Source organism: Megalops cyprinoides, chromosome 1 (genome assembly GCF_013368585.1).
Source record: "Megalops cyprinoides isolate fMegCyp1 chromosome 1, fMegCyp1.pri, whole genome shotgun sequence".
In the NCBI taxonomy this organism is placed as follows: domain Eukaryota; kingdom Metazoa; phylum Chordata; class Actinopteri; order Elopiformes; family Megalopidae; genus Megalops; species Megalops cyprinoides.
Genome location: NC_050583.1, coordinates 4,319,063 through 4,335,097, shown reverse-complemented (window position 1 = coordinate 4,335,097; position 16,035 = coordinate 4,319,063). Strand labels below are relative to the sequence as shown.

The window sequence follows — 16,035 nt, the reverse complement described above, 5'->3', positions numbered from 1 at the left end:
GTTGAGGCGTTGGATCATTGTAAATCTGTTTTTTCATAAAATCACTTCGTAGAAAGAACTACACAATTGAATTATATTAAACTGATTTGAACTGAACTGAACTTCCTTACATTTAAGCCTGGCCCAAATTCAGCCCCTTGAGGTTTGTATCAGATACTGTCTGTTCCTCCAAGTAATGAACTGGCTCACCATGACTGGAAAAAGGCTTCAATTTAAACTTACACTCAACCTCTCAACTTTCCAAAAAGTCCCATATTGCATCTGAAGAAACTTTTCATACATCCATAAAAAATAATATGATCATAACAAATAACATAACATAACAATAATGTTCATTAACACCATCACTGATATTAACGCAATGTTATTGTTATGCACTTGACAATATATACTTGCATATCTTGCATTCAAATTCTCATCTGAATATTTCAGTATTTGACAGCTGCAGCTCACTAACAGTTTTACTGCTCATGCCATGCTGCTGAAGTTCTCTCTTTGTCTTTATATCAAAGGCCAGGAAGTGAGAGGAACATCCATCTGGAAATGCCCTCAGACATGTGCATGATACATGTGCATATGAATAATTGTATAGGAAGAACTGCACATATATCAATGGTAAAGGTGCACAATGCTAGAATTCCTGAATAACAGTTATTAATAGTGAATTTCACTCATTACCACTGGTTACTAAATTGCATGTAGGTTTTCACAGGCCTTTACTGCCTACAAAGCACGCAGGAACCTTTATTAAATTTAGCCTCAGGTCTGTTCTCTGAGCCATTACTCTTCAATGACTTCAATAATATGCCAATAAATCAGGATTATCAAACAGCCTCACTCACCTCAAACTCTGTATTTTACAGTTTGGACTCATCAGCAAATCACAGAGCTGGTTCATTCCTGAATCTCCCAGGTCATTGTATCTGAGGTCCAGCTCTCTCAGGGATGAGATGACTGACTGTAGAGCTGAGATCACAGTTTCACAGCACTTCTCATTAAGGTTACAATCACTGAGTCTGTAGAGAAGATAAAAAGGACATCTTACCATGGAAAAATGTGTTTGGGACCAGGTCCTTTGAAAATCTTCACATAGTATCAGATTATTTAACAGCTCACAGTCGGTTGCCAGAAAACCAGCGGCAGAGGGAAATATATTTTTATTTTAACAAGCACTGGTGCAGCAATGAGTCTATTTTGGCCAAAACGTGCTCTCCCGACCTGGAAAGTTTTATCATCAATTGCAAGCCATTCTACTCCCCACGGGAATTCGCCTCTGTACTCCTGGTCGGGGTGTACATTCCACCTCAAGCAAATGCCCACTCAGCACAACAACAGCTAGCAGACCAAAATGCAGAGGTTGAATGAAAACACCCTGACTCTCCAGTCATCATTATGGCCGATTTTAACCACACCAACCTGAGTGTTGAACTCCCTTAATACAAACATCTGATCAAATGTCCCACCAGAGAAGGCAAAATCTTGGATCACTGTTACAGCACCATCAAGGATGCATACAAGGCAACCATCCTTGCCCTACTTGGAAACTCTGAACATTCCCTTATTCACCTCATCCCTTCATACGGACAAAAGCTTAAAACTGCCAAGCCTCAGGTGAAAGCAGTAAAAACATGGTACTCTGAGGCCACAGAGGGTCCGCAGGACTGCTTTGACTCAACAGACCGGAATGTTTTTAGAACCACCAGTGACAACCTGGATGACTATGCTGAGGCAGTTACCTCTTACATCAGTTTTTGTGAGGAGACCTGCATACCAACAAAGACTATGTATAGATCTAGCAACAGCAAACCTTGGTTCTCTTCTGAGCTGGGGAAATTAGGCTCCGCCAAGGAAGATGCCTATAGGAGTGGTGACCGGGATGCGTACAAGAGGGCCAAGTATGAACTCAATAAAACAGTCAAAGTGCCAAGCGCAGATATAGGGACAGATTTGAAAACCATTTCTCCACTAATGACTGCTCTTCCATGTGGAGGGGACTCCAGACTACCACAAACTACAAACCTAAAGCCATCAACGCTGCGACAGACCCCCAATTCTCAAACCAGCTTAACACCTTACGCTCCAGATTTGAAAAACAAACGACTTTCACCCCACCCCCCTCTCCCCAACCCAGCCACACTCACTCTGAGACACTCTGTTTTCCCCCACCTACCCCCTTCTGACCTTAACCTCCCTACACCTACAACCCCCACATCCCCGGCCCCTATCACTATCTCCAGCCATCAACCCGGCTGCATTCTCAAACCTCCCTACACCAACAACCCCCACCTCCCCGGCCCCTATCACTATCACCAGCCATCAATTCGGCTGCATTCTCAAGAAACAAAAGATCAGAAAAGCAGCTGGCCTTGACTGTGTCTTACCAGTGATACTTAGGCACTGTGCACAACAGCTATCTCCCATCCTGGGTGGTCTCTTGAATCAGTCTCTGGCCCAGTGCACCGTGTCTGCTTGCTTCAAAACCTCCGTTATCATCCCAGTCCCCAAGCAACAGAAGATCTCCTGCCTGAATGACTATAGACCAGTTTCCCTCACCTCTGTCATTACGGAGTGCTTTGAAAGACTCATTGTGCACTACCTCAAAAGCACAAATGCTGCCGACCAGGACCCCCTGCAGTTTGCATATAGAGCTAACAGGGGCATTGATGATGCCATCAACTTGGCTCTGCACCATATACTACAGCACCTAGACAGCCCTCACACTTATGCCCGCATACTTTTTATAGACTTTAGCTCTGCCTTCAACACTATCATCCCTGACCTACTACTGGAAAAAACTAAAACAGCTGAACGTGCCCTCCCCTGTCTGCCACTGGATCCAGGACTGCCTAACCAACAGGAAACAGTACATCAAGGTGGGTAACTATATTTCAGACCCCCTCTTCATCAGCACTGGCTCTCCTCAAGGATGTGTGCTGTTCCTGCTGCTCTACTCACTCTACACCAATGACTGCACTTCTAACAGTGAATCTGTCAAACTTCTGCTGATGACACTACCCTGATTGGCCTCATCTCAAATGGTGATGAGTCCACATATCAGGAGGAACCAAACCATCTGGTGTCATGGTGTGAAGCTAATAACCTGGAGCTGAACACACAAAAAACTGTCAAGATGGTTATCGACTGTAGGGAAAAGCCCACCCCGCACCTGTCTTTGGCAATAAATGGCACCACGATCAGCAGAGTGGAGTCCTATAAATTCCTAGGCTCCATCATCCACAGGATCTCAAGTGGGAAAGGAACATGATCACAATAACCAAAAAGCACAAGAGCGTATGCACTTCTTGCGTCAGTTAAAAAAATACAAGCTGTCACAAGAACTACTGGTCCAATTCTATACAGCCATAATTGAATCAGTGATGACATCCTCCATTTCCGTCTGGTTCGGATCTGCATCTTCGCACCCTATGCGGAAACTTAGACATGTTTTAATGTTGACACCTGCACCAAGAGGAATTCCTTCCACATGTGTACTTGCTGAATAAAGTTCTGATTCTGCTTCTGATTCTGAATATTTAACAGCTAACAATCAGTTGCTTATGACTTGAGAACTGAGCCTAATCTGGAAAACTAATCACGTATGAAAGGCAGCATGTTGCTGAGGACACCAATCACCCAGTGCACATGGCAGTGATATGATGATTTCATTTCAGAAGCCATAGCACCCTGTAGCCTTCCCCTGGCAAACAGCCAGGCCTGGTTAGTATCTGTGTGGGAGATGATCTCAGAAAAGAAGCCCTCTGCTGGAGGTGGTGTTGGATGGCCAGTAGGGGGCAGTCTTCCAGCTGATTCAGGTACAAACCTAACACCCAGTACAGTGATGGGGATTCTGTGCTGTAAGGAAGGTGTTTCTCAATCTTTCCATGATGTATGCTGGCTTTGTTCTAACTGAGCTCTATATGAATTTATTAGAGCTTATTTAAATTAATTATTAAAGATACAAACGTTTTTCACTTTTCTACAGGACAGAAAAGAGCACATAAACATGTGTTTGTGAAGGTGTGTTAATCGAAATTAAACCAAACAAACAGATCGCACTCTCTACTGGAGTGGTTCCATACATTAAACACATACAGGACCCTATTTTACTGCTGGCACAAGTGAACACCATTCTGAAGCACAAGCAAGTTACTAAACTCACGCTGAAGAAATGGCACAGTTCAAAAATGCTTCCATAGATTAGGGTCACCAAACAGCGCCGCTCACCTCAAAGTCTGTAGATTACAGTTTTCTCTCATCAGTAAAGCACAGAGAATCTCCACTCCTGAATCTCCCAGGTTGTTGTAGCTGAGGTCCAGCTCTCTCAGAGATGAGGTGACTGACTGTAGAGCTGAGATTACACTTTCACAGGACTTCTCCTTGAGATGACAGCCACTGAGTCTTTGGAGAAGAGAAAATAAACATCTTACACTGGAAAATGTGTTTAGGACCAGTTCCTTTGAAAAATCTTCACACAGCAGTAGAACATTTTACAGTTAACATTCTGTTGCTTATGAATTCAGAACTGAACCTAATCTGGACACTGAATCATGTATTACAGGAAACAGGTTACTAAGAACACCAAACACCCAGTGCATAACTGGTTCATATTTTGTAACATTTTGTAATAAGGATGAAAACATTTTACTCTAGCAATGGAACTGATCATCAGAGGGTCCCAATGGGTAGTGGGAGGAGAATGCTTAAGATCTGGTCAACGTCTACCCCCAATCCATGCTTACATGGACAACATGACTACCCTGACCTCAACTGTTCCTTGCATAAGGCGACTATTGAAAGAAACTCCACGCCAACACTGCTGCTGGCTCCGACTCCCACGCTGCATCGGTGGCATTAGCTTGTATTGGCTTTGGCGCCGCCCATTTCAAGCCTATTGGAGAAATTCAAATGTACCAAGGCAAGGTTAGTAATGACCCTAACTGAATCCACCGATGCAGCATCAAGAGCAGTGGAACAGCTGGCTTCGGACTTGGCACAACAACACCCTCATGGCATAAAGCAACACCTGAGCTGAGAAGAAAGCTGGTGGTGGAGGAGGTGAGGCAGCAAGAGGAGGCAGTATCACAGGCCAGACAAGGCCAATGCGCAAGATCGGAGAGTCTAGAATACCCTAAACTCACCTGGAGGGATATCTGGGAGATGGAAGGGAACAGACTGAGTTTCATCATTAGAGCCACCTATGATGTTCTCCCCACTCCCAAGAATCTCAACCAATAGATGGGAGAAGACCCATCATGCCCCCTTTGCAAAAACCAGCAACACTTAAGCACATCCTGACTGCATACCCAACCAGCCTCATGCAAGAGCGCTTCGCTTGGAGACACACCAAGTCCTTCGGCAGCTAGCCTCCATTTTGGAAGAAGGGCAGAACACCACCAATGCTTTACCCACCTGTCAGCCATCCCAAATACACACTGTGGGCTTCATATCAGCTGGGCAACATACCAACAACCAACCAACAACAAGGGAGTTAAGACTGCTGCACCCAGCAAGAAAGACTGGGAACTACAAGTTGATCTGGACTGGAAACTCATTTTTCCACCAGAGATCCTCTCCACCAAGCTCATACAGGAGCTGATCCTGTGGTCCAGCTCTTGCAGGATCCTGTATATTGTCGCGCTGGCTGTGCCATGGGAGAATGCGGTTGAGGAAGTGTATAAACGCAAGAAACTCAAGTTCACAGATGGTGCAGAGAAGGCAAGACAAAAGGGCCGGAAAACACACATGTTCCCTGTTGAAGTGGGCTGCAGGAGGTTTGTAGCTATTTCCACCACCTAGTGAAGCAAATGGGAGCCTGAGGACGCACCCTAAGGCAGGCCATCAAACGCCTTTCTGAAACTGCAGAGAGAAGCAGCAACTGGCTGTGGCTTAAAGGAAAGGATAAGGCTGCACACCGACCGACAGCGAAAGGGGTAAAAGCGGGGGGGCCTTACTGGCTGGCTTACCGGCCTGTGCTATCAGGTCACTTCAGCTGGTTCACAGTGCTGCTGCACGCCTGGTATTCAACCTCCCAAGACACTCTCATGTCACTCCGCTACTCACTGCACTTCACTGGCTTCTAGTAGTGGCCCGCATCCAGTTGAAGACACTGGTGCTGGCTTACCAGGCCACAAGAGGCTCTGCCCTGGCCTACCTTCAGTCTCTGATCATTCCATACGCTCCAACCAGATCTCTCTGCTCAACCTCCTCTGGGCAGCTGGTGGTCCCCACACTTCGGAAAAATGGCAGCCATTCCACTTGGCTACGTCTTTTTCTGCCTTCGTTCCGCAGTGGTGGAATGATCTACCTCACCCAATCAGAACTGCGGAATCACTCGCCAACTTCCGCAGGAGCCTGAAAACCCACCTTTTCAGAATCCACCTCCCCCCTATTGTGTAACCTTTTTGTCATGTTATGTTTTAATATTTTATGGTATAGAATTTAAAAAAAATCTTCTGTACTAACTTTGTCTGTATGTTGCAGGTTTTGTTTGGAGATTTCTGATTTATTGTTGCATGACATACAGGAGCATGGTACTGTAAATAATTAACTTGCATTCCTACTGCAATCTTTTGCTTATGAGGGAGTTGGCTGAACCTGATTGATACACTAATTGTAAGTCACTTTGGTTTAAAATCGTCCGCAAAATACCAGAAACTGTAAATTGTAATTCAATGAAACATCAAGGAAAGAGGGTGCCCACCTGATGACCCCAAGGAAATGTTTACTCCTGATTCCCCACTCAACACCTCAAGACTCAAGGATTTTAACATCTAGTCCTATCTGCTTGACTAATGCTTGACTGTGTAAAGTTGCAGTAGTCAAGCAGACTAAGGCCCTAGAGCCAAAGATTGGTGACCCCAAATATAGATAATAATAAATCCCTCCCTCTGCACCCCGGCAAGTGAGATGAGGATTGGGAGATTCTGGCACAAAATGGCTGCTGTGCTTCACTCAGCTGGTACTGCACATTAGTAATGGTTCAGGTGAGTTACATCTCTCCTCCCACTGTTGTCGTTTCGCTTCCTTGAAAAGGATTTTTGATAAGTGCAAAATAAATCTAAATCCATGTCTGTGTGAAGTGAAAGTGAAGACCTTCTACATAAACACCAGCACACCCTCAACCACGCACTCTTAACCCACAAAAAAACAAGCTGACAAAAGTGTCTCTCGATAGATTTGATATAATAATGCTTGTGCAATACCAACATCCACAGTCGCACCAGGTATGAAAGACGTTTCTCTGATCATTTTGTGGTCTGAATTGATCAGTTAAAGAGTACAATGCAGATGTCTTCATCATCACAGATATGCTTGTTGCTCCAGAGTCTTCTCCACCTCTGTACCCAGCATGCTCTGGCACTGCTTAAGCCATTTCTGCATTCACCTGCTTCAGTCCAGCTGCTGTATGAACTCTGTGGCACCCCTGAATGTAGATCAGTTACCCCTTTCTGTGAATCCGTCATCACCACTGCACTGCTATACAATGTGTCCAGGATATTTCAAATGACTGCAAAAACAACTGCATGACTATCTTTTTATTTTAACCCACAGCTGAGATTTCCTCACATGGAGCAGTGGGGTGACCATTCAACCCAGCTATGTCTCTGTGCCGCGGCTAGCAGCTGGAGATTTGGTAATGCAGACAATTATGTTCCTTTATGATAGTGTAGATGCTGATGTTGTCACCACCCCCTCATCTACTATTTCTTTATTCCTGAATAAAATGATTCACTGATAAAGATCATGAGCAATCAGTGCTTACCTCAAAGCCTGTATATCACACAGTGGGCTCCTCAGTCCAGCACAGAGCAGCTTCACTGCTGATTCTCCCAGCTTATTGCTGCTGAAGTCCAGCTCTTTCAGCTGTGAGTTTGCTGACTGGTGGAGAGCTGAGGCCACGAGATTGTAGGACTGGTCATGGAGGTGACACTGATCCATTCTACAAAGGGAAAACAGGCTCTTCTTACAACAGGACAAGTTGTTGTAAGTGGCCACAATTTCAAAGGCCAGCCAGTTAACTAGGTAATCATAACGTCAGCCAACTACATAATAAGCCTGCTAAATGTCCGGTTAGTTAAATTGTTCACAGAGTTAGATAGTGAGCTAGTTTTTTTTCCCTTAAGTTAACCACCTTACTAGCGAAAATAGCAGTAAAATCACGAGCTTCACAGAAGACAGAACCATACAATCCACCAGCATACCAAAGAAAGTGAAACCAAAACTTTAATCGGAGCGAATTGCATTAACAGTTGAAATGAGAAAATACAAAGAAAACGTGTAAAGAACTGGAATAACACAGAAATAGTGAAAGAGAAAACACCATCATTGACTAAACTTAATCACCAGTGAAAATCCCAAAAGGAAACACACACAACCCAAGTGCAGATGTACCAGCAAGAATGCTGACGTAGGGACACAAGCATTCCATTACCCCAAAGACTGAAGGAAGTCTTGAGCAGTAGGAACGACATTACATTTTGCATTACAAATACTTCCTGGACACAATCACCTTCTTCCCTAAACTTAATTACAATCTTTCTACAGTTTACTCCCCCCAAAATGAAAAAAAATGACTATACATATACAGTTGTCTTTAAAATTATAATAGTATAACATCAGGGCACTGAAAAAATATTGGCAGAAAACCTCACATAATACAGGACTACAACCGACACACAAACACATACTGACACCTTAGACTAGGCTCCTAAATGTTCATCATTTTGTGATTATCATGGCATCATGTCACATTTCTGCATATTATTAGCTGTTCTGGATTGAAACTCATGTTACATTTTAGCAGCCCAAGAGCCAAAGCAGAATATATGGTTTCAAATTACATTCTAATAGGAGTGACTATCTTCTTGGTTCTAAAAGAGCAATATTTCCATCCACATATAGAGACTCTAAGAGTACTTTTGGGTGAAAGTATTAAATCCAAATTCAGAGTGCCAGAATCCTCTATGGGACAGGAGAGAGGAAGATTGATTTTTGTTTCCCTCGAACTTCACAGATTTCATGAAGCAGTGATTGGTTTTTGGAACACAGTTATGATTGACTTTGTATTATGCAGATGGTACTAAAATGTGCACAAGCATTTACTGGTCTCACTTCACTTTTTATTATAAAGACTCAACTCACCTGTCACAGGGGCTCTGGTTTCACTTCACTTTATCGTCTACAGATGATACTCCACCCTACACAGATAGCTGCTGTTCTTGTATTATACAGACAGGACTCGGCTCTACACAGACACTTACTGCTTAGTGATTCCTCTGTGCTGCCTCTGTGGAGCTCAGCAGAGACTACAATATTATACTTTCAGTTTTTTAATGAACTTGAGGAACAGAATGTGACCTGACAAGTTGTTACCAATTACCTTTCCTTTGAATCTGCATTCTTACTGGTGTGTGGGTTAGGCTTCATTCTTACTGGTGTGTGGGTTAGGCTTCATTCTTACTGGTGTGTAGGTTAGGCTTCATTCTTACTGGTGTGTGGGTGTCTAAATCATGTAAAACAGTTGCATACTGCAGGGAGCTCCAAACTGAAACTCCAAACTGAGGCTGTTTAGCAGGCTTTGAGCTAATGCAGAACACACGTTGTATTGCTATATAATTTTACTCATTCCACTACAAGGCTGTGAAGTTGGGGGACCAACACTAAATCTAGAGTACGAAAAATGCAGCAAGAGTTCCAGTGAATGCCTTCATCTGGAGCTCTATAAACACATTTGGAGGAAGATCCGCAGGAACTCTGTGAGCACTGTATACTGAGTGGAATTTACAATGTTGTATACAAGTTAAGTATGATGTTTTGCATATATATATATAAAAAAACAAAATGTTAGTTTGCTGCAAAGTTTGGCAGGTAGTTAGTAAGAGCAAATACCTCCTTTACTAGCAGTTCACTCCTCCATTTTGTCTCACCCAGTGGCAAACAGTGGCAGTGCAGCCTGATACTGAATGCATCAACAGGACTCAGTCCAGCATCCAAGACTCCTTACGTTCAACACTGCAAATATTAATCCATGTATTTTTCACAGTTTTAACTGGCCTTAGTTTAAAAAGTAATTGTATATAATTGTAAAATGTTGGTTGGTAAACACAGCAAGAGCCCTATTTAAGTGGGAGGTGCAGCTTTCAGGCACAGGTGAAAGGCACAAATATTATTATTAAAAAAGGTATCATGCTGGTTGGGGAGTTTTTAATTTGGGAGAGGGCAGGAATGACTCTTTAATGAGCAGAAGGAGTGAGGAGGGTGTGGCTGTGCTCTGACCGCAGCACCGCAGTGGTACATCCTTATTTACACAGGTAATGGGAGACAGAGCAGAATGGTAATACAGGTGCACCCTGATTCCTGTTATAGCAGGGATTTATGTAGCGATTCTATGTGTCCATTAACTGTGAAACTGCATCAGCAGCAAATTGAGCTGTCTTGCTTTTCATGGCCTTGTTTATATAAATAAGGAGCAGTAGATCTCCCAACACCGATCCCTCAGGGACTGCACTTCCCACAGTGCTTTACTCAGATGAGATTAGATGAGACTAATTTCTGAGGGATGGGCAATCATATGTTTATGGATACACATACCATCACTGCAAATAAAACATTCCACAGAAATCAAAATAATTTTGGGAGAAATTTCTAGAAATTTGTCATTATTACAACATAAATAATTATGTTATAACATATGTATATGTAATGTATTTTGTATATCTAATTGTTACACTACGATGTCTGGGTCTGAAAGCCTCTTATATATTCAGAGAATCTGTAATTTTCTCATAATTTCCCCAAATTTCCACACTCCAATCTTTAGAAAAGCACCAGATATATTCGCTTCAGTTTGTTTGCTGTGGTGTCAGAATGCATCCACTTGTGGTTGTGCTGAGGGCCACCATTCTGCTGTACCACTTTCAGACCGAGGAGTGATCTGGTTATCCAGCTCTGTTAGGTAAATGGGGCTCCACAGAGGTGTGTGTGAAAGTGTTCACACCCCCACACAACAGCCAGAGCCTCTGAGCCTTGTTTCTGTTCTACAGTGCTACAGTGGAGAGAGCCCGGCTGGCAGAACTCGCCCCTTTGGCTGGTTCACCTGGAGATGCCCTCCGCGCGAGCGCTGCTCCTGATCCAACCGGACTTGAGTCATCAGCCAGTTCATTCATGTTGGGACAAACTATGTCATAACAGCTTCACGAGTCACACACTGTTTAATGTTGTCAAGGGCAACGTGGAGTTCCTGTGGCCACTCCCACTTGGAGGCGTTCTTCGTCAGTTGTCTTAAAGGTTGGCTGAATGTGGAGAAATCTTTAATGAACCAGCACTACAGTTCATCATGCCCACTACATTACATTTTGCTACTCAGCATGCTCTAATCCAGAGCAACACACAAGATGAGCACATTCAACATTCCATTTACATTGCTGACAGCCAGCAGATGCGCTTTCAGGACTTATAGACACCATGTCTAGCTAATTAATTACACCTTGGCATCTTATCTGACCTATCTAACAAGAAAACTTTGAGATCTTCAGAACCTGAATCAGAACAATGTATTGTCTTAATCTTGATGTTACCCCTTTAATAACTCCATATTCCTGTTACGTCCCAGATGTGAAATGGCTTCCAGGGGTATGGGTGAGGGATGCAACACAAAAAAAATAAAACAACCAACCACCACTGGCTTGGACGGTGCAGACACGGAAAAACACACAGACACAGGGCCAATGCATAAGGGTGTGCGGTATATTTACAGTATTTACAATATTTACAGTAACACATATACACAGGAAATGGGGAGAGGACAACAGATGATGCCAACGATAAGAACTTAACAAAACAAAAACAAGCCTAAATGCCTTTACCCAAAACATACAACTAGCTACAAAACAAAAGGGTGGCAGAGCCAAACAAAAACCCAGACTCCACACACACAGTGCGCCGCAAGTAACAATTCCCCCTTCTAGGTCTGATAGCATGTGGGATTAATTACTAAAGCAGGGAAGAGAAACACTAGTCATACTACATCTCAGCTCATCACAACCCCAAATTATGACCCCTAACTCTTACAGTGTTGTCACAGTTTGTTGGCATACAATATTTCTTGTGATAATCATGTCTTAATACCCCCACCTTGTGGTGAATACGTGTCAGTGCATCCTGATGTTGAACGGAACAATGGGACTCAGTCCTGCATGTACGACCCTCCTCCTCACATTCAACACAGCCTCCCCCCCCAATAACATGACCAAGATTAAAAAACACCTTTGCAAAAATTAACAAAATAAATCACTCAATTCTAGATTGACTGCATTACAACAGTGCTATGAATCAAACTAAAACTAAAATCTGTTTAGTTTAAAGTGAATGAGTGAACCCTTCAGTATTTGTACACTGTCAGTATTAATGTGAAGATTTATGTAGTCATGACAACAGTGAATAACATCCCATTAACTCCTCCAGGATACAGGAGTCTATCCAAGCATGCATAGGGAAACTGAGGCGCCATTCCAAACTCTAAACCCAGGATAGAGGGGTTGAGTGAATGTGGTGTGGAAAGTGTGCAGGTGGGTCAGAGTGTCAGAGGAGACTCTGTAGAAGGACAGAGTGCCGGCCGGCTGGTCCAGATACACTCCTACTCTGCCGGAGTGGGAGGAAGGGGCGGGTATGAAATTGCGGTCATTATTGTGCCATGGACAGAACCCGTCACCTCTGCAGCACAAACTCCAGGAGTGGTCATTGCGTCCAAACCTGCTGTCAGAACCCCATCCTCCTTTCCTGCTGATTCCTTTATACGCAATTGCAATCACACCCACCCCACTGTACTCAGCCTCCCAGTAACAGCGAGCCCCAGACAGACCCTCTCTGCACAGCACCTGCCATATGGAGTCAAATCTCTCTGGGTGATCAGGATATGGCTGCTCTCTCCCCGGTGTGCATATCACCTCCCTGTCCCCCTCAGATAGAGACAGCTCTCTGTGTGCTGTGTTGGGGTCCAGTGTGAGCTGGCAGGCATCTGCAGACAGGAAGGAGGTTAGAAGAGGCAACATCTCCAACACAATCTACTGCATCAGAACCAGGAGATCAGTACTGCCCTGTGTGGTGTGAGTGTGTGTGTGTGTGTTTCTGTTCGTGTGTGCGTCTGTTCATGTGTGTATGTGTGTGTGTGTCTGTTTGTGTATGTCTGCGTGTGTGTGTCTGTTCATGTGTGTGTGTGTGTGTGTGTCTGTTTGTGTGTAGCGTGTGTATGTGTATGTGTGTGAGTGTATGCCTGTGTGTGTCTGTGCGCGTGTATGTGTGTCTGTCTGTCTGATGTGGTTGTGTGTGAGTGTGTGTCACATCTAATGTCACATTTATTTACACTCCCTGGCTTATAGTGACACATGAACAAAAAATGTTACATACAGCTGAGCCTGATGTTTTTGAGAGACATCTGAGTGCAGATGTAAATGAGAGAGAATCATTTTTAAATGCCCCCCCCCCCCCCCGCTTAATCAGCATCTACTCATGTGATGTCACTGTTACATGACTCAAAGTGCTGACTCCTAGTGCAGGGCACGAGGGTGAGGACTGATCAAATCCAGACTGAGACGCAGCCAAGGATGGAGGAAGAGGAGTGATGAAGAAGAGAAAAGAGAGAAGGCAGGTACTGTAGAGGAGAGGAGTGGAGGATGATAGACTGGCAGTATAACAGGACCATAGTTTACTGTTTTTCCCAAAACTGCCCTTCATCCCTCTTTCTTCTGTTAATCTGTTCTCTCCATTTTAAAGCCTTCAGTGCAAACTTACATTTCCTCAGTCCTGGTCTGAGCCTAATCTCTCCTCCATGGTCCACACTGTAGGAACAGAAGAACAGAGACTGAGAGACACAGACTTTCTGTCTATGAAGTGCAGTGTGGAAACTCAGAGCTCTGTAACAATGGGAGAGCTCCACACACTGCCAGGACTCTACTGATCAGATGAGAACACTGGGCACCGTCTTACACATCTCACTAGGTTTTCCATTAACACACCAGACATCTACACACACAAAGGAGCAGAACTCTGCTTACAGCAGTGTCTCCAGTTTAAAGCTGGGGTCCTCCACTCCAGCAGAGAGCGCTCTCACTCCTGAGTCTCCTGGGTGGTTGTAGCTCAGATCCAGCTCTCTCAGGTGTGAGGGGTTTGAACGCAGAGCTGAAGCCAGAGAAGCACAGCCTCTCTCTGTGACTAGACAGCCTGACAGCCTGCAGAGAGAAGGAGAGAAGAGCTCTTCACTGTCACAGCTCTGGAGGAAAAGCAGGAGAAATTGCCAGAATACCCGACACTCAGGACCCTGATTGTCATGGTCATAATGCAAATGTAAACTGCAGCATAGAACTATGATATTAATACATTTGGGTGGGACCCTTGCAAAAATGTCATTTTACCCCCACAAAAAGCAGGAGCAAGCATGACTGACAAGCATGAAGTTAAACTGATCAATACTGTAATTAGGTAAAGCACATGACTTTTCCCTTCACGTCCAACATGCACTCTACTCTAATTGGTCTAGTCATCACATCTGGTCACTTCTTGGCCAACCAGATGAGAGTGCATTGTATGCAAAGAGAACATGCCCTGCAGCTATATTTAATTAAATGCTGAGACAATGCTGAGTTGATAAAAAGGCTTTTCAAAGTGACGCAAATTCAAAGCTAGTCCTCTCCCCAAGCTGACTCCAACACAACACAAGACTCTAAAAGACATGCACTGAAATTGCGACTGGCTCCTGAAACTGTGATTAACTAACATCATGTTCCTGTGTTAGTCTTATATATTTGTATAGTTATATATTTGCTCTTTGACCCTGCACTCATGCATTGCGGGTAGCTTGAAAGTCAGTCCCATAGGGGTGGCTTTACCTTGAGGAGATCTGATCTGCTTTACTGACCCTGATTTCAGGTTGCTCGTACAGTCTTATTCTCCCATTTTCAAATTATATATAAAGGTTAATTAGGAGAATCAGAGAATCTGCATTTCCTACATAAATTCTCTCCCTTTTTTTTGGTAAGGGATATCTAATTTCCAAAGAGTACAGGCGGGTAAAGGCTGAATCCACTAACAGTAAGAACTCTACCTAATCCTCCCCACGGCATGGTTGTCTCTCAGCAATATTTCCCTCTAACACCAACAATGAAGCTTATTAAATATTAATAATGTTCACATCCTCCTTCACTCTAAAAATGTGACCTATTACTGCATTAGCAACAGGCGATTTGATCTTGAGCATATTTTTCCCTACCTCTAAAGAGGAGAATCATTAGCGGTTTGAAACCTCCCAGTGCCTGCAGTGCAGGTCTCTGTTTAAAGACTGCAGGAAACACACAGGCAAAGGTTACACTCTGCTGTTGTAGTCTAGGTGAGGTTCCTGCTGAATCCCACTGATCTGAGCCTGTCCAAGCCAGAACTACTGAGCTGGACCTGCCAGACAGCCCTTTACCTTCAACACAAGACACTGCATCCAGGTCAGAGACTGCCACTGCAGCAGAGTGAAGCCAGCCACACCAGGGAATCAAATACCCAGCGTGTGTGTACATATATTCAAACTGAATATTTATATCAATGTGAACTATATATAAAATGAGTTGTATAGCCTAACCTGAAACTCAAAAGAAATTGATACAGCTGGCAAACAACTTGATTTCTGATTGTAAAAGCTGGATTAATTCACTAATAAACATATACACTGCTCGCACAGGTTCAGATCATGTGATTTTATCAAGTGAATGTCACCTATATTATAAATATAATGAAAATATGATGGAAAGATCATATTTTCATTATATTTATAATATAGGTGACATTCACTTGATAAAACAAAATAAAATTGTTTGCCAGCTGTATCAATTTCTCTCCAGGGCATGCTCAAATGTGTTGGTATATCTGTCATAACAATGTACAATGCTGTCATTGTAATAACTCCATCAGCTTCAAATGATGACACCTCACAAGCTAAATATCAAGTTTAAGGTACGTTTCAACCAATGACAGGCATTGTGCATGGATGTTGGGAGC

At 43.6% G+C, this 16,035-nt stretch overlaps 1 protein-coding gene across 1 annotated transcript in view; it reads right to left on the bottom strand.

Moving 5' to 3' along the window:
• Positions 1–11,636: 11,636 nt before the first annotated feature.
• LOC118790422 (NACHT, LRR and PYD domains-containing protein 12-like) overlaps positions 11,637–16,035 on the bottom strand; it is a 104,140-nt gene continuing 99,741 nt past the window's right edge. Inside the window, exons 14-16 of the mRNA XM_036547334.1 lie at positions 14,052–14,225; positions 13,789–13,835; positions 11,637–13,015 (exon numbers count right to left, since the gene is read on the bottom strand). Coding sequence (XP_036403227.1) covers positions 12,474–13,015; positions 13,789–13,835; positions 14,052–14,225 — 763 coding nt within the window. The 3' untranslated portion in view covers positions 11,637–12,473. The remainder of the gene's footprint in view (positions 13,016–13,788; positions 13,836–14,051; positions 14,226–16,035) is intronic.